The 26,131-nt window shown below is 30.6% G+C and overlaps 2 protein-coding genes and 1 long non-coding RNA gene across 6 annotated transcripts; 2 read left to right on the top strand and 1 right to left on the bottom strand.

Moving 5' to 3' along the window:
• Positions 1 to 1,203: 1,203 nt before the first annotated feature.
• On the bottom strand, positions 1,204 to 13,345 carry LOC123884500 (adenine phosphoribosyltransferase 4-like). Its single transcript, XM_045933605.1, has 6 exons — positions 13,101 to 13,345; positions 12,851 to 12,961; positions 4,204 to 4,296; positions 3,976 to 4,125; positions 1,562 to 1,620; positions 1,204 to 1,482 (listed from the first exon to the last, which is right to left on the bottom strand). The coding sequence occupies exons 1-6, from the start codon at positions 13,180 to 13,182 to the stop codon at positions 1,411 to 1,413; spliced, it is 567 nt and encodes a 188-aa protein (XP_045789561.1). The 5' UTR covers positions 13,183 to 13,345; the 3' UTR covers positions 1,204 to 1,410.
• LOC123884501 lies at positions 8,076 to 11,967 on the top strand. Of its 4 annotated transcripts, none has more exons than XR_006800822.1 (6): positions 8,076 to 8,450; positions 9,331 to 9,588; positions 9,859 to 10,015; positions 10,206 to 10,281; positions 11,144 to 11,324; positions 11,796 to 11,967. It is a non-coding gene; the product is annotated as an uncharacterized LOC123884501 (long non-coding RNA). The 4 variants fall into 4 exon arrangements; XR_006800824.1 differs by having other exon boundaries at positions 9,331 to 9,460; XR_006800823.1 differs by lacking the exon at positions 9,331 to 9,588 and having other exon boundaries at positions 8,076 to 8,762.
• Positions 13,346 to 18,674: 5,329 nt separating the features above from the next.
• On the top strand, positions 18,675 to 24,704 carry LOC123884502 (probable trehalose-phosphate phosphatase F). The gene is made up of 14 exons (XM_045933606.1): positions 18,675 to 18,738; positions 18,842 to 18,894; positions 21,521 to 21,605; positions 21,691 to 22,213; positions 22,313 to 22,453; positions 22,534 to 22,605; positions 22,698 to 22,823; positions 23,155 to 23,211; positions 23,294 to 23,395; positions 23,502 to 23,579; positions 23,742 to 23,811; positions 23,925 to 23,995; positions 24,094 to 24,186; positions 24,425 to 24,704. Exons 4-14 carry the CDS (start codon positions 21,908 to 21,910, stop codon positions 24,497 to 24,499), a joined length of 1,191 nt encoding a protein of 396 aa, XP_045789562.1. The 5' UTR covers positions 18,675 to 18,738; positions 18,842 to 18,894; positions 21,521 to 21,605; positions 21,691 to 21,907; the 3' UTR covers positions 24,500 to 24,704.
• Positions 24,705 to 26,131: the final 1,427 nt, after the last annotated feature.

Here is a 26,131-nt window from a genome sequence, read left to right on the forward strand (position 1 = left end):
TATTTTTTTTCAAGTAAAATTATAGAGATAAAATTGGAAGAAAATATGATATGCTATAAACTCATAAACTACTCGAAATAACGTTTGAAAAATTGGAAGAAAATAGCGTTTAAAAAAAAATGATTAATTAATATTTTATTTTCAATGTTTTTTGTCTGCTATCTAAAACACTATTTAAAAATGTTTGTTGGCACACTCTAAAGTGAATTTAGTATTATTAACTGTTCTACACCATGTTAGTTTCTTCAAAAGTTATTTAAATGTGCACGTTGTGACATAAAAAATTTAATAAAATAGTTCATAAACTTGCTTAACTTCCTACGGTTTAATTTAATTAAAAGAATGAGATTGAGTAAACACAAATTAAAAGAAAGAGATCATTTAATTTATCCGTTTTCATTTTAAAATAGACCACAAACCTTAGATTTTGCCGTTGGCAATTCTTAACGATGAAGTTAGAAAGTTTGCTTCTTATAAAAAAATTGTACAGTACAAACCTTGCTTATCACAATTATTTTTTTAAAAAAAGCAGATGGCTTGCTTAATAGGTTATACAAAATAGTTTTTTTTAGTTAACATAATATATTTTGTCAGTGGAGCACAAAAAGTAAGTTTTTACTTTCAATTGAGTTTTGTCTGTGTGCAAGAGTGGGGAATCGATCTGCTGATCATCTATTTAAGAGGCTTAAAATATGTACTACTTAAATCAATTTATTGTTAGTATCACAAAATACTCCCTCCATCCTAAATTATAAGGGAAAAATTCTCATTTTTTGTCCCAAATTATAAGGAAAAAACAATTTTCAAGAATTTAATTTCATAAAATTAAATGCAAATTGCATTTAATTTTTTTTCTCTCTCATTTTCTCAATAAACAATAACTAATAAAAATTATTTTTATATCTTCCCATGCAACTTATTCCAAGGAAAACCATAAAAACATATTTCAAATTATCATGTTTTACTTTTTCTTAAGAAGTGTGTTTTTTGTTTTTTCTCTTATAATTTGGGACGGAGCGAGTAGTAGTTATTCTTAATGTTTTATAGTTAAACATTACATACATGCCTTTTGGTTCAACAAGCATTATTTCCATACCAAATACCAAAAACTTGGGGCAAATAATTGTGTCTCAAACTAAATAGCCAACATTTAAAATGCAATGAACATTATTAAAAATAAAAATAAAAGGAAGGAGGTGAATAAAATCCAATTCCAATTTTTTTTACGCAAGCAAAGTCAAGACATTTCATTCATAATAATATTGTGAATACAACTCGGAATAACATTAAAAGTAACGTGAAAAACATGAGTTAAAACTGCTCGTGCAAGAGCACAAACGCGGTTTGCTTGACGCCTAGTAAAATGCAATTCCAATCGGGAAAGCACGAATGAATCAATTTCATCTTCATCTATTGAGAGTCACAAGACTCAAAACATTCGATTAACACATACAAGGATTTCCCATTCAACCGTTCACGACCCTGTCACAAAAATCATTAAACCACGTTTCAATTATGTAATTGAACAAATATTGAAAGATACACTATAGTTATATCATACCTTTAATTCTGGTAATTCAATTACGCATGCACACTCAACTATCTCTGCTCCCTCACGTTCTAAAAGACAAAAAACATCAATATGAAAAAAAGTCTCAATATGAAATCAACAAACAAATGCTAAATAGGTTTTTATATAGACAAATAGATCGATAAATAGCTGACCTACTTGCCTATATAAAAACCAGCAGCGGACCTAGGGGGGCGGTGGTGGGCCACGGCCCACCCCCAAATTTTTTTTTTTTTTTTATACCATGGGAATTTACTATACTACCCCTGAAAAAAATTATATGAAAAGAAATACTATGTTTTCCTTCTTTCATTCGCGCTCTGTTCTTTAAGTTTAACACCGCCGTACCTGAAGCTCTGTTCTCTCGCTCTCGACGGCTTCGATCGTTTCTTCTCCGTCTCCGGCAACCTCACTGAAACACGACTTCATCTCGCCTCTAACCCTCTGTGAAATACGACCATCTTCTCACTTAAAATCATTCATCGGTGTCGACGGTCGACGGCGAATCGTTCTCCCTCTCTGTGACACTTCTTCTCTGTTTTTAGAAAGGTAAGCACTTTTTTTCTCTATTCTTCACGTTTTTGATTGTCTAGTTTGAATGAATGATTCTGTTATTGGAAATTTTGTGAATTGTGAAGCAATTTTAAAACATGTGGTTTGATATTGAGAATGTTTTAACAAACTAAAATTGATTACAATCTTTGAAAATATTATCCTTAAAGTATTGATTGTTGTTGATCTTTGTTGATTGTTATAATTACAGCCACACCACACAACACAAGTTAACCCTAAATCCCCTAACCCTAATCCATTTGTTTGTTATAACTTTTTTTGCTTTTTTATTTTAGTTTGTTCAACAAGTTATATAGAGGAATCAGAGGATGTTTCTTTTTCTTTTTGGGTTTACCGTAAAAACTTAACAAGATTTTTAACTATGATATGAACTTTTATTTACTTATCTTGGCTGTGTTTGCAATTCAAAGACTTAATTTTTTATATATGCAACAAAGAAAGTAAGGAATTAGCAGGCAGAATAGCTGTGATGGCTTGCGTAATTTGGAACAATAGAAACAATTGGTTGTGGAATAATAGAAAGAAATTATGGGGATAACAGATGTGCTTTGTCAAGCTTTACAACAACAAACTCAAGATGTGGTTAATGCTATGAATTTAGTTCGTTTAACAAAAAGTCTTATTCAAGAACTGAGAGAAAATGGTTGGGATAAGTTGTATGTTAATGTGACATCTTATTGTGTATTACATGATATTGAGATTCCTGATCTTGATGATACTCGTGCACCAACAAGATATGGACGGTCTCGTCTTTTAAAGAATAAGGTCACATTGGAACATTACTTTAAAGTTGAAATATTTTATGCAATTATTGACCAACAATTACAAGAGTTGAATAACAGATTTAGTGAGCAAGCAATGGAGTTGTTAACTCTAAGTGGTGCTTTGAATCCTAAGGGTAATTTTAAAGCTTTTGATGTTGATACTATTTGCACTCTCGTTGAAAAATTCTATCCTTTGGATTTCAACGAGCAAGAGAAGATTACTTTGCCATATCAGCTTCGACATTTTGTTGTTGATGCTCGTCAATCACCAGATTTCAAGAATTTATCAACTATTCAAAATTTATGTTCGTGTTTGGTTTCAACGGACAAGAATAAAATTTACTTTTTGATTGATAGACTTCTTCGTCTTGTCATGACCCTTCCAGTTTCTACTGCCACAACCGAGAGATCTTTTTCGGCAATGAAAATTATCAAGACTAAGTTACGAAACAAGATGAAAGGCCGGTTTCTAGCAGATAGCATGACTGTTTTCATTGAAAGGGAAATTAGTGCAAGTATTAGTTCAGATTGTATTATTGATGATTTCGCGTCGCTAGATACACGTAGAGTGTTATTTTAAGGTATGTAGTTTAATTTTCTAGTATCAACTTTGTTTTTATATGTACTACTTAATTTTTTTTTTGGATAAGTTGTACTACTTAAATTTTAATTTGCAATATTATAGTTTATTTTAGCGGCCCACCCGCGTTTTTATTCCTGGTTCCGCCACTGATAAAAACCTATTATACGTTAAAGTCTTTGAAAAAAACATTTAACTTACGTCTAAAATGTCAAATAGATCGATAAATACATATAGTACATGCTAGTCTGACAAATTCAATAGACATTTTATAGCGCCTAAACTTAACCTTTTTACTAAATACATTAGGTCGAATCAAACTTTAAATAGATAAGGTCATATGCCCGTATCAAGCGGCATGACTTATTATCGCCTTACTAGTTAACAAGACCCTATTGATTCAATAAAATAACTTCATTGACGATTATTTATTTACGAAAATTGTCTTTTTATGCATGTATGAAACTAAAATTTGCACAAGAACTTACCTAGCAAATCCATAGCTGCACAAAGTGTTCCACCAGTAGCAATCAAATCATCAACTACTAATGCACGTTCACCATGTTCAACTCCTCCAACATGCATCTCAAGACAGTCTCTTCCATATTCCAATATATACTCTTGAGAAATAACTTTCCCTAACACCAAAAGAAACTTTTTATTTTAACAAAAATTCAGAGAAAATTATGATGAAATTAAGAACAATGTAAACATACCAGGTAATTTTTTTGGTTTCCTCAATGGTACAAATTTTGCTCCTATTGCCAATGCAATTGGAGAACCAAAAATAAAACCCCTGGCTTCAATTCCTGTAAACAGAATGTGATTTCAATTTTATGATCATATATATGATTGTTCCTTTCTTGTTGAGTGTTTACTCAACAAACACCGATACATAGTAAGACTCTCTTTGAATTGACTTGTTTAAACTTATTTAAATTGCGAATACTTTAGTTTTTACAAACTTTCGATTTTAGTCCATCAACTTTCACAATAGCACTATTGGCCTCCCAACTTTCACAAACTTGCGATTTTGGTTTATTAACTTTCATAATTGCACTTTTGGCACCCTAACTTTCACAAACTTGCAATTTTGGCACTCTCACCAAGTCAAATGTCACGTCACGGCAATATATCTTGTCACGTGGACAATGACTCACATGTCACGGCAGCATATATGTGGCAAGCATGCTGACGTGCAATTTAACCTTGAACTTATCTATTGGTATAAATTTTGTGAGACAAATTGAAAGAACTTGTGAAAATAACTTCTGACAATTTTTATAAATTTGTTTCAACTTATTTTCATAATTTCTACAATATAGCTTATGAATATAGTTTATAGTATATATAAAAAATAATTTACCTTTATTTTATCTTTTGCTATAAAAATAGTTTTTACAAAAGCTTATACATGATAAGCCCTTATGCTATAAACTGCAAATAAGTTTATCTAAACACACTATAAATGTGATGTTTAATTATTAAAATTGTGAGTAGAATATTATACACACCAGACTATAATTAATCATGTAACGAACATCTACAACTGTTACACGACTCTAGAATCGTTAGATCTAGGGAGAAAATGTTTCAATATCTAAATCTAATGGTTCTAAAAGTTGGTGTATCGTGCGACGGCTTTAGCAGATAAATTGTTATTAAGATAGAATTGATTTTCTAACCTCAAAATTTTATTGTAGACACAACCCTTTAATTTTTGTCTCTATTGGTTTAAAGAAGTACGATATACCATAAAATTAGGATCAAGTCATTTAGAAAGTCTATATAAATTTTGACAAAAAAAAGTCGAAGTATATTGAAAATTATGTTTTAGAGAGTGTGTTGTTAATATTATTTTTTTAATATAAGTTATAGAAGATAAAAAAAAATAGAGATAAATGCATTCATTTTGAATACCATATGTAATTATGTATTTAGATATTTTTTTGTCAAAAAAAAAAATGTATTTAGATATTCAAATAATGCAACAGTATGAAAAAGACAATTTTGTTTTCTATTGAAAAAGCACACTGCAATAGTACTGATAGTTGGTCATTTGCAAACGTCAGTGTACCAAAATATATAAGATCTAAGTTCCTAATCAAATTGACCAAAAATATAAAACAAAAAGGATTATAGGAATAGAAGAAAAAGACAAAAGAAAGAACAAATAAGGAATTGGATCTCCAAATCCTAAACAGTAGCATTCTCTCCCCACCCGTGAATCTTTTATATCCCCAATTTTCTAATTTTGTCCTTGCAGAAAAATTTAGTTCACAGAAAGCAAATTTTTACTAGTGCAAATTCAGAGTAAAATTCGGTTTTTAGAAACCGAAATTTGTTTTCAAGGCAAAAAAAACTTTAATTTCTGCGAACCGAAGTTTTTTTCAAGGGCAAAATTGAAAATTCGGGGGATTAAAGATTCACGGAAGGTGAGGAGAGAAAACATCATTGAGGAACCCAACCCTACAAAGCCCAATAGAAACTTACGTCATTTGGGTCCATTTTTCACAAGTTGGGAACTCCGTCACCAATGAAAACAAAAGGCAAAGAGATACTACGGTACGGATCCAGATTCGGTAGAGTCGAAAATTCATGTAGTCATGCTATCGTCGCCCTTAAAATATTTCAAACTCAATTTTTGTAATATTAAAATATAAAGTAAAAAATTATCTTAAGAATTAAGCCGTCTGATATTGATCAGATGGTTCAGATGTAATGACTACACCTAATTGCATATTCCAATTTCTCTACCTCCTAAGAAAACTTCATTTAAACTTCATAAAAGCAATCAATGGTATGGTACACTGATCAGTGCATTTTGGCACATATTTTATGGCTTTGTACTTTGACATATTGGAAGCTTTTCTAGCCTAATATTAACTTTTTATCATGTTTCTAAACTTTGGGTCATAATTGAGCTCTAATGTATTTCTTTGATTAATTTTCGGATTTAATTGCATGTTGATCCTTCTCAGTCCGCATGTCATAACTTGAGCTACAAGTATCGGATTGAGGTGTGTGAATATGCGTTGGAAAGATAAGAGAAAGAGCTACAACTTTAATGTTAAGGTCAGAACCCAGTTCGGAGCGCAAAGCAGTCAAATATTTACGTTTATGTTCCAGACTTTATGAAAATAATGTAATTTCGGGTCAAACTTATGTTTTTCGACCCGTAGCTTTTTAAGCCCAATTTTCTATTAGTACTTAAGCAAAAACACAGCTAGGGTTTCATATATTCAGTCTTCACGCAAAAAAATAGAAAGGAGGCTGATTCTTGTCAGTCATGGAGAACTAAAAATCTAGATCAATCCATTGACGAAGGGTACTTTATACGGATTCTTGAGGTTCTATTTTAATGTCAAATTTGTTTTATGTTTTATCTCTTTCTTTATCAATTTCATATTAATTCTTGTGCGAATTGATTTGTCTTATGATGCTTAATCATATGTAGTTTCGTTTTGTGCAATTTATTGATAGTTTGCTTAATTGATTTATCGCTTGTTTAGGTTAGTTGAGTAGAAATTGATAAAGTCTATGATGCTTAATTATAGGTTTGATCAAATTCGGATTTAGATTAATTATGTTATAGACGCTTGTTCTTCCATGGTTAATTGAACTTTTTGATGCTTAATCAATAGGATTCGAATAGAAGTTACTCGACGCTTGTTCGGTTAGTTTCTATCAAACAAGAATAAATTTATAGAACGAATGATCTTTTGAAACCTGTGATAGAAATCCAAAAGAAGTACCTGAAGCTAATGGATTGATTGCCTTCTCATTACTTGCAATTCTTCTTCGAACCAACCTAAACCCCCATTAAATTGTGCTATTCATCATTCTTATTTTGCTAATAATCAAATCAGAGGTCCTTGTGAGACGACTGAGGTTTAACTACCTTGTTACTACGTTTTATATATTGAATTATTTTGATCGCGTACGACACCAATCATACACCCACTAATCACAGCTAATAGTCAAACAGAAAATCACTCCAAAATAAAATGCACACTCATTTCCATTTCACAATGTCACTTGAAACCATTCCAAAAGACAGCCACAAACTTATGCAATATAGAGAAATGAATATAGTATATTAGTAGCATTCTTAAAAGCATGTACCCCACCACCTTGAAGTTAACCACAACTATCATGATTCATGAGTACCATAGTTTTAAATTGCGGCCGAAATATATTGCTCTTGTGAAAGTCTCCACAACAGTATCACAATCACTACTAAAAATATGAGATTTAGTGACGGAATTTAGTGAGGGAACAAAATCCCTCACAAATTGTGACGGAATTAGTGACGGAAAGTGAATTTTTTTATTAAAAATAATTACTTAATGTTAGTGACGGAATTTGTGACAATTAATTTCCCTCTCAAATATTCCGTCACAAAATCCATCACAAAAGTAGACAATTTCAATTTTGTTACGGATTTTGCTTTAAATTAATCCCTCCTTAAATATTCCGTCACAAATTTCCATCACTAATGGAGATATTAGAGTTTATGAGGAAAATATTCCCTCACTAATGTAAATTCTTATTTTAAATTAAAAAAAAAATTGAAAATCGGTAACAATTGAAATTACATAGATTCATCTCCAATTTCATTTTGCGCGCTCTCAATTTCCTTTCCCAGATTCTCGAATCGTCCTCCAACAACACTGTTTCAAAGCTAAACCAAAACTCTCCCATTGAGTTTCAACCACCGCCGCACAACGAAGAAGCGCCACCTCCAACTCTGCTTGTTCTCTCCGATAAAACGACGATAACAATAGTAGCAACTTCGATAATAGTTTCAAGCTCCGTAACGGAAGAGAGGTTCATAAATCATACTTCTCAATTTTCAATTTCATTTTCAATTTCACTTTCTTTGATTCAATTCAATTTTCAAAATCATACCTCTCGCGCCTCAATCTCGGCAACGCCGCCGCTGCTTCATCTTTTTCTCCAGGTAACTCTTTTCTCTCCCTCACGCCTCGGTCACGACAATGTCGCCGCTGCTTCTCTCTATAAATGAAATTAGGGTTCCGTTAACCGCAATTTTTTATTCCGTTAGATGAAATTAGGGTTCTGCTTTGATATTGTGAAGATGCCTCTGCTAGTATTTTGAATTTGGAACAGTAATAACGTTGCAATTCTTCAAAAGTCTATATTAGCAATTTTAGTATTGATTGTTATGGTATATTGGTCACGTGAATCTGCCTTGTGTTGCTTAATGGTAAATTTCGGACTTCAAATTCCAACATCTGACTTCGAATTTGTGGTATGTATCTATTTTTCGGAATTTTGTGGTATCTACTTTGCTTTGGGTTTTGATTCTCTTATTTGATGCTAAATTGTTTCTTAACTTTGATATTTCTAGGTTAATTTTGATATTTCTGATTGAAATTTCTGATCGAGTTGTGCATGTTTAGGTTTTGATATTTTTGATTTGATATTAAGTTGATTCTTAAGCTTCATTTTCTTCCTTTGTTTTTTGTTGATTAATTCAAAAGAATATGAGAATGAGAATTGTGATGATGTTTAAGTTAGGCACATGAACCATGAATTTGAATTTCTTAACTAAATATACTACTTAAGAATGATACAAGTTAATATGATTGTATATTGTATATGATGCTCTTTTCTTAGTTAAATTTATCAATCTTGAACTGAAACTATAGAGATTAAAACTATTATTATATTTTTAGTAAATACACATCTATGAATTTGGCTATATAGTTACATGAATTTGCTCTATACAGTTGCCTGCTATGTATGTATTCTCTAGTTATCATTCTGATCTTACCTATTCTTATCATCCTAAAATGCAACAATGTTCACTAGTGCAGATTATTAAGGACAAGAAGGGATCATGCTTTATATAGCTATGTGCATGTAATTTGAATTCAAGTTCACTAGTGCAGATTATTAAGGACGTCAAAAGTTAAATTCATCATGAATTGATTTGTTCTTCTTAAGGTCCTATTTGACAATTCCCCTTGTTTTTTGTTTCACAACTAAGGTCTTATGATGTAAAGTTGGTGTTGGTTTTGTTTTGCTGTTGTCATGGTTCCTTTTTATTTGAAATCAATGCTATACGTATCAAGGTACTTTTGTTTTGTTGGTTTTGTTTGTTTTGTTTTGCTGTTCTAGTATGATATAGGTGCCGGTGTATGTAATGTATACTAACCATTGCCTTACACTAGATAGCCTAAAATATGTTTGTTTAATTCTTCTTTTCAACTACTTATGATATTGGTATTACTATTTACCACTGTCTGATTGATTCTCAAACTCATGTCTTTCCATTCAGGCTACTTTTACTAAACTTTATTTCTTGTATTGTAATAACAATTTCCATTTTGTATGTTATGTAGGTGTTTGAATTTTTAAACTCAACCATATATTCAGGGTTTGCTGGAATTGGATCAACCAGTTTGATAAGTTACAAAAGTTCCATGATAAGCATAGCTTATTAGTTTGCAGAATTCTCTTCAAAGCTTTATAATATAAATTTAAATCATGAAATATGAGGTAATGTTTTTTTGCTAGCAAGTTATAGGGAATTAATCAATGCTAATCTTTAAGCAAGCATGTTTCTTACGAACTTTGTTGTTTTCAATTTTGTGTTGCAAATCTTTATTGATTTTTGAGAAGCCATGTCTAGTAATATTGTTGATGAATTTATTCTCTATGACAATTAAACCTTTCTTGCAATGTGCAGGGGGCTTTGATTCATGCATATATGCAGGGGGTTAAGAAACAGATGGTTCTTTGTATAATCCTACTGATTTTTTCAAGTATGCCCTTGACTTTCTTTTTTTTATTATTCTTTACTTTCAACTTGTAGAAGTTATCTTCAATAAAAATAAAAATAAAAAAGCATTTTCAATTTATGTCACTTGCCCCTTTGTACAACTAAAAATAATTGCATATTAGCTCATGAAAGTTAATGAAGGGAAGCTAATATGTTTGGGTTTGAGAATGGATTCAGAGCCTAAAAGATTGAGGTTTCTAGGTTTGCAATTCAGATAGATATTTTCTTCTCATCTAACCACCTTTGATACTGATAGTCTGATAGAGTGATTGATTATGATAATTGCACTAACTGCATTATGTTATAGCTTTATTTCTGTGTTATGGGCTGTTTCCGTTAGCTTCATTTGCTTGTTACAATTACTAACTGTTAGAGCCATGTTAAGCAAGTTTGGGTAGAACTATAAAACATGTAATTACTAACTGTCAGAGCCATGTTAAGCATGCTTGGGTAGAACTATAAATCATGTAATCTCTCTCTCTCTCTCTCTCTCTCTCTCTGTATGTCATAATGGAAATTCATATTCAATACATAATTCACTCTGCATTTTCGTTTCATATCCAATTTCATCAGTTTTTTTATTCTTTGCTCTTATTTAATTAAGATCAGGAGTTTAGAAATTATCATTGTTACTTTTTTTTATTTAACTAGGATTAGGAGTCTTGTATTTAGTATAATTATAAACTTAATGCTCATGTATAAAATCATGATGGTGTATGTTCTGTCCAATGGACCATGTATGGTTCTTTCACTTCCATTGTCGCAAACCTTATTAGCTTACTTATATTTGGTATATCCATCCATGTATTTGATGACTGAGACTAAGAGACATTTTATTCCTGCAGTTCTGATTTCGGATGATGCTTAATTCAAGGTCAGAACAATGTAAAGGCTTCAACAAAAACTTGTGTTTTGGCATAGAATTCTTGCATTTTAGCTTTAATGAGCAGAGATAGGAACATATTTCAACATGGCATGAAGGTTTCAAGTGACTTCGTTGGCAAGCTTGTTGGCCACAAGTATGAGGTAAGAAGTATTTGATGATTTTGTTATGTAATCTTATTTTGATTAGGTTGCAATTTTCTAAAGCATATTGGAATCATAGCTGCTCTAATTTCCCCTCAAGGATGGCAGATGTCTCTACTCTAATTGTGTAACAGTGTTGGGTTTTCATTTGGTCATTGTTTGTGATTTGACAATGTCGTTTTGATGGTTATTATTCTTAGAATCACATGGTAGTGTGATTTATAGTTACATGTTGCAGATAGGTATTACTAGGAAAATAGTATCAGATTGACAACAATCAAGTGAAAGCACATGCATTCAAATGTTTATAACATGTCATCTAAAGGCTTCCTTTGAGTGTATAACTATTAGTAGAATATTTTCTTTCATTCTTTGTTTAGTATATTTTATTGTTCTTTGCTAGCTATATTCAAGATTTATTTAAATTTATCTTGTCGTGTTCGTTACAATTTTTGTTCATTTTAATGTTAGGTTACACAATTCAAGACAAATGAGAAATTGATTTGTACATGGCATGGAGAGTCGCTTTTAGCTATGGAGGAGAAATAGATTCTTAGTTATAGATAGTATATTGTTGTTTTGAGAATTTGGTTGTAAATTCTTAATTTCAGGAACAATATTAAATACTAGTGATGTTTTTGTATTTTTGTGATGATATTTTTTGTATTTTTGTGATGATATACGTGATACTTATGGATTCGATTAAAAAAATATTTTATATATAAATTTTTTATTTTGCTGAATATAATAAATGTATTATAATAGCATTTATGAGGAAATTTCAATTACATCATAAATTAGGGAGGGAGTTTCAAATATGTCACAAATATTAGCTGTCACAATTATTAGCGAGGGAATATGAAATCTATCATAAATTAGGGAGGGAATATGAAATCTGTAACTAATTAGTGAGGGAAATGAATTTCATCACTATTTAGCGAGGGAACTGCATTCCATCACTAATTAGCTACGGAATTTAAAGAACAAATGTTGTACTTTTAGTCAGTCATAAGTGACGGATCTATTATCTTTGTGACGACTTTTTCCGTCGTCAATTGTGACGGATGATGAATTCCCTCACTAAACGTTTGCGACGTTGAAATTGTTTACGGATTTCGTGTCGTCGCAAATTCCGTCGCTAAAATTGTTTGTGACGGATATTTAACGATTAGCGACGGATTCCTTCCCTCTCTAAATTTAATTTTTCTAGTAGTGAATATAATTCTACTGTGATTTTCAATCACGCGTGTTAGTCATTGTAACATCTCTCTCTACCATGTTCGTCTAAATCTTAAAAATAATACAAAATTTCAGACTCTCGTATCTAATTTAGATTTAAAGAAAATTTGACATTTTAAGTCTTTCGCAATTGTGTATGTCAAACACTTCTCAGCGAATAAATGTGAAACAAGCTATAAAATGTTTCTAAAGTGACTGCAGTGTGTGTTGCAGCGTCCTCAATGACCACAATTTAAAACAACGATCGATTATTAAGACTATAGTATCGAGAGACTCATTTGTTTTACCTGCAACAATAGAAATGTTTTTGCCTCTGTATCGCTCAACGAACAAACCTATCGTGTCCTTAAAGGCTTTGGGATCCAGCAGCAGAGTAGTAATGTCTTGGAACATGATGCCTGCCATTGTAACAAAACAATTAGTACAACATAAGAATTAAAGCTACACATTTTGTGTACGGTATAGTTGCTAGCTACTTGCTTAGACCAACAAAGAAACAAAAACTAAAAGGAAGAAAAAGAAGGAGAAGGAACAAACCAGGTTTAGGAAAATTGGGGACTACACGAATCTTATTTTTGATGGCATGGAGACGGGGATCCTGGGCTCTGAAACCCAACATTGTGTGATAGAGAAGTAGCAAACAAAACAAAAGAGAGCTAGTAAAAGACAATTAGAATTGAGTACTAAGGGCAATGTGGTAGCTAACTAATAGTACACTTTTTTTTTTTTTTTCTGAACATCACTAATAGTACACATATATATGAGGTATTTTATTTATATACATGTATAAGTAAGGTGAGTGCTATTGTGTTTATGACTTGAATGTTAGTTAGTTATTTAACTAACCATAGTTAGTTGACAGTTAGCTATAGTTTAATTAGTTCATATATAGTTAGGGTTATATTATATGTATAGTTCATAACCCGTGTTTCAACCGACCCACGAAGGTTTTGGGCCTGTAGCTTTCTTTGTCCCCCTTTGTCGGGTGGTGCTTGTGTGGGGGTGTGCTACGGCTACCCTAGTTTGAAATAGGGCATGAGGTTCTCATATTTTCGGTCTATTCCGAATAGTGCTTGCACTACGTCAAAAAATCTTCATTTTCGGGCGGTTCCTCTTCTAGCTCTTGTGACATAATAAACAAAGTGAGTTGAGCACAAAAACTTTTTGGCACCGAAAATCTGGTAAATGAAAAGGCAAGAGTCTATATTAGTAGACTTAGTTGGGGGAGCTGCTTCGGTGGTCGTAGTTTGCCTTTGTGAGTTTGAAAGCGTCATATAATCAACTTTACACTCTAGTTTTACATGGGTTCATTAAATTAGTTTTATATTCCCCAATTAAAAAATTAAAATTAAAATCTATGTTTTGCATAATTTTTTTTCCCTACCTGTGTTCCTTCTTTTGTCTCTATATTCATATACATGGTTTAATGGCTAGACTCACACACTATATGTGTAGAGAAAAATAGAAAATTCAAATTCGAAAGTCAATCCCTCCAATAATGTCTCTTCATATTCTACTTAGCAATAGGCCCGGCCTAGACACATGTGCAACACGTGCTGTGGTATCGGGCCTCCTAAAAATGAGGGCATCAATTTTTTTTAAGAGTAGTAATATTAGTTAATTAGGGGTGCAAAAATTAATATATTGTACATCAAACTGCAAAAGTTCAATCAGCTCAATCAAACCCATAATCTTTTATGGAGTTGCAGTTTTAATAAATTAGGGAGTGCAAAATATAATACATTACTTAATTGACGAATTTCCTTCAAAAAATGTTCCAAAAATGACTCGATTTAAGTAGTTAGAAAATATTTTATTGTTATTGATTAGACTATGACTTTTTTTACGTTAATTGCAGTGATGATTATTTTTTTATGCTATTTTTAATTTAAATCAAAGGTAATTTTTTTTAAAAAAAAATTGCGTTTTTATTTATTAAAGAGCCACTTTTTATATTTACATATGGCCTCCAAAAACTCTGGGCCGGCCCTGCTTAGCAAGTATAAAAAAATATACTATGATCTAAATTCACCTTGCTATTAACCTTTAATCAGAAGCCAACAAAACAAATTAAGGCTCTGTTTGGAAAAAATAGCGGATAGCTGATAAACTAGCTTATAGTTGATGATTGACGACTGATAGCTGATAAGTTAATTGAAGTGTTTGGTAAACTTAGCGGATCAACTACCTGATAAATGTAAAATGACATAAAAGAAAATTCTTAATTTAAATTTAAATCGATGGTATTAATTTAATATTTAAGATACTTTAATTATTTATAATTAATTATGTGTTTTAATTATTTATTTATTCTTATTTATAATTTTTGTCAAAAAAATTTATTTATAATTAATTTTTAAACATTTATATAGTATTTTATTTTATTTAAGATCAAATCAATATTTATCTCAGTTATTTTTTAGGATATTTATTATAAAAACTAACATTATATATAAATGTATATTTTATATTTTTTAGACTAATTATATTTTATATTTAATATTTATTAGTAAATGTTAGTTTTGAAATGCAAGCAATGACAATTGCATTTTTTTAAATTGATGACGTGATCAGAACATTAGGATAAAATATACTGTAAGTATATAAATTGAAACGAAAAATATATAGTTAAATGTAACTGTGAAATATATGAACGTATCTGATAGCTTATTTTATTTATATTAATTGTAATAAATTAGAAAGGGTAAAAATGAATTTTAGGTTGATAATGGTATAAATGGAAGAAAAAATGATAAGCTATAAGCTCATAAACTACTTGAAATAGCATATGAAAAATAAGTCATAAGTCAGTAAAATAAGCTATAAGCTCGCGATGAAAAAACAGTTATCAAACAAGTCTTTTAGCTTATAAGCTATAAGACATAAGTCGATCAGTGTTGTCAAACAAACCCTAATACACTTTCATTGCATAGTCCAATTCTAAATACAAATGCATTACCCCGAAATGCATACATTTTCATCACGTTCAATGCAACAATTTGAAGGAGGGAAGAAAAAATATACAAACCTCAACTAGATAGAAATTAGAAACAAAACAACCACAAAGCATGCAAATTAATAGAAATTCTCATAATTGTGATTGCCTTGGACTCGTTCTTTGCGTCCCTGAGATTCAATTCAAGATAGGCTCGTCAAGCTATTTGGGAGATTGCATATCTGATGGTTCATATACAGTAGTGGAAGATCATTTGGGTTTCTAATTTGAAAAATGAACAATTATTTTGATTCCTAGTCAAGTACTTGGTTTGGTAGAACTATTAGAATTACATAAACGTGAGAATAATTTTTGTTCACACTTTACTCATTTCATGGTTGAATTTTGGATTATCAAATTCATTTTCCTAAAAATTAGAGGATTGATTAAAAACAAAGTAAATAAAAGAATTACCGAAAATTGTCAGGTATTTTACTATGGCTAAGTAGCATAATAAGAATTTCAAAAAAATTAAAATAAAATCATCATTTCAATATTAATCCAATTCAAATTTCTAGATTTCTTCATTTTCAGGCTTTAACATCACTACTACCATAAAAACTACTCATTGTTCCTCATCCAGTCTCATCTCACAAAAGATCCCAAATCTCGAATCCTTAAATTGCAAAAAGTTTTACATAATTCTTTTATGGATTAGACTTTTGGACTAGACTAAGCCCAATGTCACTGGCCCACTGCCAAATTCGTTGGTTTATATATACAACTTTTCACAACATCACAAGGTATGTCTCACTCTAACCTCCACCCCACCTTATGATTACACTGACTTGGGCGTAAGAGTGTTTTTCAACATGGTCGGTCATCTCCAACACTCAGATTCCAACCTTCAGCTCGGAGCATTTTTTTCATCGATCCACCAAGTGAGTTCTTTGTCCTCTCTTTCATCTCTTCACATAAAACTTAAATTTTGTGTAGAACATATTCTATTCATTCTTTATACACTACGTGAACCTAAAAAGTAATTTATTATTTATAGTTAAAAATAAAAATATTATCTCCAAATAAAATTTAATAAATTCATAACAAACACAAAAATACATTTTTTTATCTTTTATTTCTAAAAATCTACACACATAATTTGAAAGTTGAAAAAAAAAAAAAGCTACATGAGCGCAGAGACGAATGCCAGCACTGAATAAAAGCGACATGAGCGCAAACTCTTTTCGTCCTTTTGTTGTGGGCTCAAGTTGACACATCGCCACATCATACTCTTCACTGTCACAATTCACTTCGGTACTACAAGTGAGTTTGTGGAAATTATTTTAAAAGGAAAATGTTAAACGGTGTCCCGACGCATTGTTTGGAGGCATTGGTTAGCATGATCCATATTTGAAATGAGGAATAAATGAGTCTGTTGAAATATTTAGAATATTTAATGGATAAATTTTATTATTATTAGCGGGCTAGGCAAGCGCGTTTCAGACCTGCATGTGTCTTATGTCAAAAAAAAAAAGTTTTATGTTATGATGAGTTTGTTAATAAAAGAGTTTTGCTTCTAAAAAAATGTACCTTATATTTTGGTGAGTTTGTTAATAAAAAATTTTTGTTATTAAAAAAATAAAGGGTATTGTTAGTATTATGTAAAGTGCACACCAAAATTCATGTATCTTCTTTATATCTGGTATAATATAGATTATAAGAAATATTTAAAATAATTTTTTTTTTTGACAAGTCCATGTCTCCAGATTCATGACACCGAAGAAATATTTAAAATGTTTAATCAATAAATTTTATTATTATAAAAAAATAAAAATAACACTTTCTTTTTGTCTTGATGAACATTCTAACTTTTTACATAACCATGATATAAATATATAAAAGTTTCACAGTTGATTGTGATAATTAATCTTCATCAGAAAATATGTAGGCACATAAAGTGAGATCTCCTTATTCAATTGATTTTTTTCACCATCGATAGCGATCGATGACTACTCACATCAATTTATTGTTGTTACGAAACTTCTATTTTTTTTTGTTTTGGTCAAGAGATTTTTTTTTATCAAGCAAGCTAATCGCTATAATTTCACTCTTAAAATAAATAAATTGAGTATACGAGATTCAAATCCCAACTTCTACGTATCTCATTCACTTGAATTAAGTTTATGAAAATTTGTTCAAGAGAATTTCTAATTCTAATCTTATGCATATTATATAGCGTTATGTGTTGTGTCCAAAAAAAAAAATAGTCATGTGATGTTTGAATGTTTGATACTATTTTAGAAACAAAGTATAACAATCTAGAATCTCATTGAAAATCTCACTCAAAAACTAAATTTAGAATCATATAATTTTTGTTTTATGATTTAGAATATTATTATTATTTTTGAAACATAGAATCGTATTATTTAAAAATGGTAATAAGTGATTTTTCACCTAGAGACTAGAAAGATTCATGATGTTTTGAGAGTTTTTACTCTTCAATTAATTTTTGTGTAATTTTTATTTGGTCTTGCTAACTAGTGTTTGTGAGGCATTTTTTAAGTATTCTATTTTAAAAAAATATTTATTTAAAAAGTGAAAAAATTTAATTTAACATATGTTGTCTTTAAATGCTTAAAAAGTGTCCTAGATACACTCGTTAACATTTTGCTTTTTTTTTTAAGCCTTCTAACATCTAAACTCCTTTCATTATCAAAATAATAAAAGGGTAACTAGAATCAAATCATGGAGATTTTTTTATTACCATGATATTGTTAGTTTTCAATACTATTAACAATGATTAATCTTCGTCGAAGAACATGTAGAACACACGAGATGAGGTTCTCTCCCTCATAATCGGATTTTCTTCATACGCATGGTTAAAAATCGAACCACTGACCACATACTTAAGAAGACCAAAACTCTTACCCCTTGAATCAATTCATTAGGTCAAATCATGAATATTAATCATGGAGAAAAAAGTAATTTGGAATTAAATCGGTAAAAAAAGATTCCAACCATAAATAAAATATTTGTAAAAAAAATTATAATAATAAACAAATAATTTGAAGCGAGAATCATGGTAAAAATGGAACGTGAATCAAACGAACTTGATAGGCAAGTCTCCTTATAACTCTCAAACATATAAATACCTAAAGCCTCCTCTCATTCTTTTTCTCTCTTTCTTTCTTTTCATCAAATCTCTCTCTCTTTTCTCGTCTTCATTCATTCAATTTCAAGGTCTCTCTCAATTTTCTTTCTTTATTTTTTTTATTATTATTTTATTTCCTTATTCTCAATTTCATTATTATTATTCACCATTTTTCTTTGGTTTTTGTTTCAGCACTGTGTTTTCCTCGCCGCTGAAACAAACAACATAGGTAGCTGATAAATCAGGTTTGTTTTCGATCTCTTTTTCTTCGTATCATTAAACGATCCGAAAAATTATGTTGTCATTGTTTTGTGTCATGTCGTGTTGTTTCATAGTAATAATCAAAAAATTGTACGAAATCTTCGTGCGTAAAAATAATGTTCCCTTTTAATTCATTTAAATCTCTAAATCATCAATTTTCATAATAATGGTTTAATAGCCATAATGATTCATCTTTATATATGAACAATCTGTTAGTGTTTTTTCTTCAACAATTTTTTTTTTTTGCAATTTCCATACTTTTGATATGAAAAAGTTAGTTTTTTTGGGCTATAGAACATGAAAAAGATTCAACCTTTTTTTGATGAATACAACAGAAAACGGTTGCTATCTATCTATCTATCATAGGTAATTGACAAATCTTAATATTTTGGTCCTAGATGACTTTTCACACACTACAAAGCTTTATTATTTTATTGAAAATATGTATTATTTAAAGCTTTCAATCACACATTGAAACAAATACTAGGTTTTTTTATTGGTACAACCATATTATATGTATTGGGATTAGAAAATTAGACAATGATTTGACAACTCAATTGTTAAATTATGTTGTACGACGGCGATCTAAGTTGTTATTTTAAGTTTTTGATGTTGTTGATGTTGGTGCGACCTCAACTTCAGGGTTGAGGTTGTACATGTTATATTTGATTCATTGATTGTGATTAATATTAAATATTGTTACTTTAAACTATGTTGTACGACGGCGATCTAAGTTGTTGCCTTAAGGTTTTTGATGTTGTTCATGTTGATGCAACCTCAATATGAAAGTTGAGATTGTATATGTCATATTTGATTCATTGATTGCGATTTTTTGTAATATTAAATTTTGTGACGTTGTGTTTTTAATGTTGTTGATGTCGGTGGGACCTCAACTTGACGGTCGGGGGTTGGATTTATCGTATTTTATTGCGTTTCTTGATTGTGACGTTACTGTGATTTCAATTTTAAAATCTTGTTTTAATTTCCCTTTATTGTGTTAATTAAGGAAAAACATGATTTCTATGATTTTCTTGTTGAATTTTAAGAAACATGCCTAGCATAGGGAGAGAAAAGTACTAGATAATTAATGGTGGTGGGATTTCATGCCAAATTTAGGTTAAAAGTTTTCTATAGGCTATTACTTTTTTCATAAGCTCTAGAACTTTTTGTCAACACTGACCTTAAACAAAGTCATATGGCTGCCAACCATGTACCATCTTCTAAAAGTTAAGTTTGATTGTGACCTTACACATGTTCTCTATAATCTCTCTTTTTTGTTTTTGTCCCTTATAAGTCTTTTTTTACTTTGTTTGTTTTCTTTTTTGTGGTGGAGAGTAATTGAGTTTGGTTTATGCACTTCATTTATGCTCATGTTGCAGTTGAAGTGTCAAGTCAATGGGGGAAATTTTTTATTATTATGAACATATTAGTTTATAATTTATACATGAATGTGAAGGTCGTGGGTTGGATCTACAACTACAAATGACAGCCTAACATGTTTTATTTCCTCCATTTTAATTTGTAAGCTTAAATAAGTCCATACATGACTACAAGGATACATATGATTCATACAATTAATGCATTACATCTGCATTCGCCGTTACTCGATCGTTAGATAAAAACGTAACGGCTCATATTTTAAATTGTATTTCCATGTTTAACTTTTTTGTGAAGTCAAAATATGAGCTGTCAGATCTTTATTTAATGTTGAAATCTCTTAGCGGCGCGGTTTTTCTAACCGTGCCAAAATCCAGTTCCACGTATTGAACACGTGCTTTTAACTTAATAACACTTGCCAAAGTTTTCTATTTCATTTCTTTATCAGATGTTACCTTACCATAAACAATACAATAAATCATTAATATATTCTTACATAGTGCATTTGTTCTTATCTTATGCAATGGTGAATGCAAAAAAAAAAAATGCCCCTCTACAATTTGTTAATAAGCTCAAATAATTTGTTAATATTTATGCAGCAATCATCATATGGGTTATCTGAATCAGATCTTCTTAAACAATATAAAATGGTCCAGTGCATATCTTTGGAAAATTTGGATTCATAACAGTTCGGAAAATCACGCAAGGCCGTCCCTGAGATTTTGGGTGTCCTATGTATTAACACACATGGACGCACACACGCACGCACATACGCACACTAAGTACAAAAAAATTTGGTGTCCCTAAAATTTTGATGCCCTGTGCGGTCTCTCCTCTCGAAACCCTCCAGAACCCTCTTGCATCCACATGGTAAATAAGTCGAAAAACATTGAATGAATATCAAAGGGATCATATTTTAAATTGCGTGAATCTGAGTTTAAAAAATTACTCGAAACCAGAGGTGTTTGATCTACATCCAAATATTCTGTCTTGAACCGCTTGAACGCGTGCACATCCGTCTTCCCTGCAGATCATTTGATCTATGCTTGTTTTGTTTTGTTTTGAACTCTGCTTATATATATATATATATATATATATATATATATATATATATATATATATATATATATATATATATATATATGTTTTCATAAGTTATATTCCTTATACCTATTTTTCAGTTTAAGCTTGTAAACTTATTTTAGTTAATTTTGGTTAATGCCTATGTCGCAGGTGCTGTAATTATTACTCTGAACTCAGAAGAATTAGACAATTAATTTGATCTCATGGTACAAAATGCAATGCAATATATGAGAAGGTATTGATTAAACATTGGTTTTCTTTTGTTACATATTTCTTTGAGTTTCATGACAAAACTCGATTTGCTCTCTGTTAAATTTCAGGGAAACTCGCGCTTGATGGACTGCTCACACAATAGAAGTGACAATAAAACATTAAAGCGTTGGTTCTTTATTGACAAAAGAGTTGGTTAAGCTAAATATTCGTATAAATCGGTTCGGTTCAGTTGTGACAAATTCATCATAATATTGAACACAAACCATTTTTTTTGCTTTTGTTAATACATAGTTACATACCTTTTAAGTAGTTTAGTTAGGTGAAATGGATTTGAAGCCTTCTCATGTTTCGCCAATTCTTACTGATCCTGTTCCTGCCAACAAGTCAAGGCTTGGAATCCATTCTAGTTTGTTAGCTTATTCGCAACAAGAGTCACCATTATCAAGTCCAGGGAAGTATACAAAATCAAATTCAAAGAAAAATATGGGAAATCTTGATGATGTTAGGTCTAATGGCTGGTTGGATGCTATGAAGGCATCTTCGCCTCCAAGAAAGAAGTCGGCACATAAAGGTTCGAGTGCTCAGGTTGCTTCATTTGACTATGACGTTGAAGATTATAATTTATGGATGGTATGATTCATTGTTACTAATTAATTTATGCCTATAATTCTATTGTTTGTTTCAATTTACTAAATATTGATCCATCGATATCTCTATAAATTTTTCCAGCTGGGATATCCGTCAGCACTAGACGCTTTTGAGAAAATCGTTGATCGCGCAAAGGATAAGAAGATTGCAATGTTTCTAGATTATGATGGCACTCTTTCACCTATAGTAGAAGATCCTGATTGTGCTTTTATGTCTGAACCTGTAAGTAATGCACACTGCATTGTTCTTTAGTTCTAAGCGTTATGTACATATTTTTTACTCCTTCTCAAAATTATGTTTAGATGCGAACAACGGTGCAAAATGTGGCGAAGTATTTCCCTACAGCAATAATTAGTGGAAGAAGTCGTGACAAGGTATTTGAAAGTTGGTCATTCTAATCTAGTGCTAATTTATATTTGTTTATCATATTTATTAAGTGTAGATTGTGTGGTTACTGCATTTTCAGGTTTTTGATTTAGTTAAACTAACAGAACTCTACTATGCCGGTAGTCATGGGATGGACATTATCGGCCCTGTTAGTGACACTTTGTCCGTAAACCATCCAAATTGTATCAAGTCTACTGACCAACAGGTATTTAACAATATTGAACCGATCATGGATTCTTAAGTCTATTTTAACACACACGGACGCACACACATATTTATTTTAACGTGCGCGCACCGCACACACACACACACACATGCACGCATGCACACACACAAACAAAGCAAAAAATTGGTGCTCCGAAGATTTTGGTACCCCGTGTATAGAAGTATATGCGAATTATTAGGAAACCGTATCAGATATGCATTGGATATTGATAGCTTTCCATTTTTTGAGCATGTGATCTTCATAGGATATAACTGTCACAAAAGTCAGTCAATTCATAGGATGACAATGTATCTATATTTGAATGTGACAGGGAAAGGAGATTACTCTCTTTCAACCGGCAAGAGAATTCCTTCCTATGATTGATGAGGTAAAGATTCTATCTCCAATGATCGATGATTCATATTCATTTTTTCATGAATGAAAAACAATGACGAGATTTTTTCATGTAGGTTTTTAAAACCCTCATTGAGATTACTAAAGATATAGAAGGCGCAAAAGTTGAAAATCACAAGTTTTGCGTTTCTGTACATTACCGTAATGTAGAAGAGAATGTAAGGATCAATCAATTACCACAACCATGATTATTTCATTATTGATCTCTTATTTCAAATATCATTTCATGTTCTGCTTATTTAACCTTTTTTGAATCAATTGCAGAATTGGACAACGATAGGACAACGTGTCCATGATATCATAAAGAATTATCCTCGTTTACGCTCAACTCATGGACGGAAGGTATAACAATCCTATGCGCCATATATATAAACTTTGTTCTTTATATAATTTCGGAACATTCCGAATTTTAGTAACTTGTTATTCAAGTTTGATTATGTTTTCTCTATAGTGTACTTCAACTTGCTACATCATAAACTCTTCGCCTATGATGTGTTATGATAGGTTTTAGAAATCCGTCCTGTAATTGACTGGAACAAAGGAAAAGCTGTTGAATTTTTGCTTGAATCTCTAGGTAAAAACCTCTCTATTTTCCTCTTATTAGGCATTATAGTATATATATACCTTTCATGAAAAAGGTGTTTAATGATATATATTATAATGTATACAAAATTATTATTTTTGCAGGGTTGACTGATAGGAATGATGTGCTTCCCATTTACATTGGAGATGATAAAACTGATGAAGATGCATTCAAGGTATAATGAATTTATGTTGTCTAAAATAACATTTTCAAATTTTTCTATCTCTTTAATCTGCATACATATAATATTCTATAAATTTTGAATGTATTTAGGTGCTGAGGGAGAGGAATCGAGGTTATGGGATATTGGTTTCATCAGCGAGAAAAGAAAGCAATGCATTCTACTCTCTCCGAGACCCTAACGAGGTTTAAATTTCGACATTACTATATAGAGTTTTGTTTTCCACCCCAAAATCACTTTTGTCGTTCGAAAGTATACTTTCTTGCAAAAATACAGTTTTTTTGCGCGAAAGTATAATTCTGAACTTCGTGTAGTTTTTTTAAAAATTTGGGGGCGAAAAAATGTTCTCTAAAATGTCCGATGACTCTTCTACGTGTGAACTAAGCAAGATTATAATTATAATTGTTGATTATGTACATGCAGGTCATGAAATTTCTTCAACTCTTGGTGAATTGGAAGAGGGACCAAGAAAAAGCATGTGAAATGAATCTCATATAATAACTATATTATTCATATTGGTTTTTTGTATTTGATTATTTCCTCCGCGGTTTCATTTTTTCTAATAAGATTTTGAGCAATTTTCTAATAAATTAATCATAAATGAAAGCAATTGGATTATATGTGGAATTTTGGGTTTTTGTTCAATGTAACATGATATTATTTCTATCCTTTTCTAATGTGTTAAATTTATTTATTTTTGACTGAATGTGTTGATTGAATATATACTTGGAACTAGAAAAGCATATACAATGTGTAAAAAAAATGTATATTTTAGAGTTAGAAAAGCCATATACTTGCATGTGTATAAAAAATATAATCCATACAAATTTAACAAAAATAATACTTAATAATTTTTTTAAAATGATTTAGAACATTCGAGCCAAAAATAAATCAAAATATTTGTTTTTCAGATGCAATTTTTTCTTGTTATATATGTGATGCAAAATTTCTTCACTTTAAGTAGTTCCTTTTTCTTTTATGCTCGGATCTTCCTCAACAACTATATATGCTCTTTTCTAATTTATTTCTCCTATATTTTCTTATTCTCTTCGATAGGTGCAAAGGTAAAATTCTAGGGGATTCAAAATGCTTAATCTACAACGATATATATAAATTTTTTAAAGTTTAGTGGTTTTAGTTGAACCACCTCAGAACTCAGAACAACGTAGCTCCGCCATTGATTGTCATACACTTGCTATTACAAGACTCAAAATAACTGTTTACTTTATTTTCTTACTATATTTATATTTATATAAGATGTCTAAAAATTTTAAAACTAACAATTTTTTCAAGCAAGAATTAGTCCATGGCTTTCGGCTTTGTGATTGCAAATACATATGAACCATCTGATTTTATTATGACGGATGGGATTGAACTTACCAAAAAACACAATTTTCAATCTAAAAAAACTATTTAATTTAAAATTAACGGGTAAAATTGAAAATTGTGTATTACTACATGTATTAATTACAGAAACATTTGGAATATGAGAATATTATGACTAATTTCAAAGCAGGCGAATGTTTTATTTGTTTTCAAAATTATGCATAATATGAGATAAAATTTTCAAACAATCAAATGCCTAAAGACAAACACACACTCTTTGTTTCCAAAGCCATGAATCTTGTCATTTTGTTATGCATTTTATCCTTATCTTTCAAGTAGAGAAAAGATGAACTAAAAAAATGGGACAACATGCCCAGCGGATATCACTAGATGATTGAAAAGGACAGGTAGTAAACTAGTACTCCCTTGGTACCACAATATATGTCACTTTGGAGGGAAAAAAATTGTATCACAATATATGTCGCCAGTTTTAGAAGTATAGAAACATTCATCTATTTGATGTGGAGCATCTACTCAAATTTTGGGTGCAAAAGTGTGGGACAAGCATTATTTTTATAATAAATAATTACTAGTAATATATTTAAAGATTTGAACTCGTAAATCAAAAGATAAGGTGGATTTTGACACGAAAATTAAAAAAAAAAAAAAATTTGCATAAAATACTGTCCATTAAATTGTTCTAAAATAGTTGTTAAAATATAATTCTTTAAATTTATATGCAAAATGTAAAAAAAAGAACATATATATAGTTGCCTCAAATAAAATACTAAAATTTTAGTTTTT

Source organism: Trifolium pratense, linkage group LG5 (assembly GCF_020283565.1).
Source record: "Trifolium pratense cultivar HEN17-A07 linkage group LG5, ARS_RC_1.1, whole genome shotgun sequence".
NCBI lineage: Eukaryota > Viridiplantae > Streptophyta > Magnoliopsida > Fabales > Fabaceae > Trifolium > Trifolium pratense.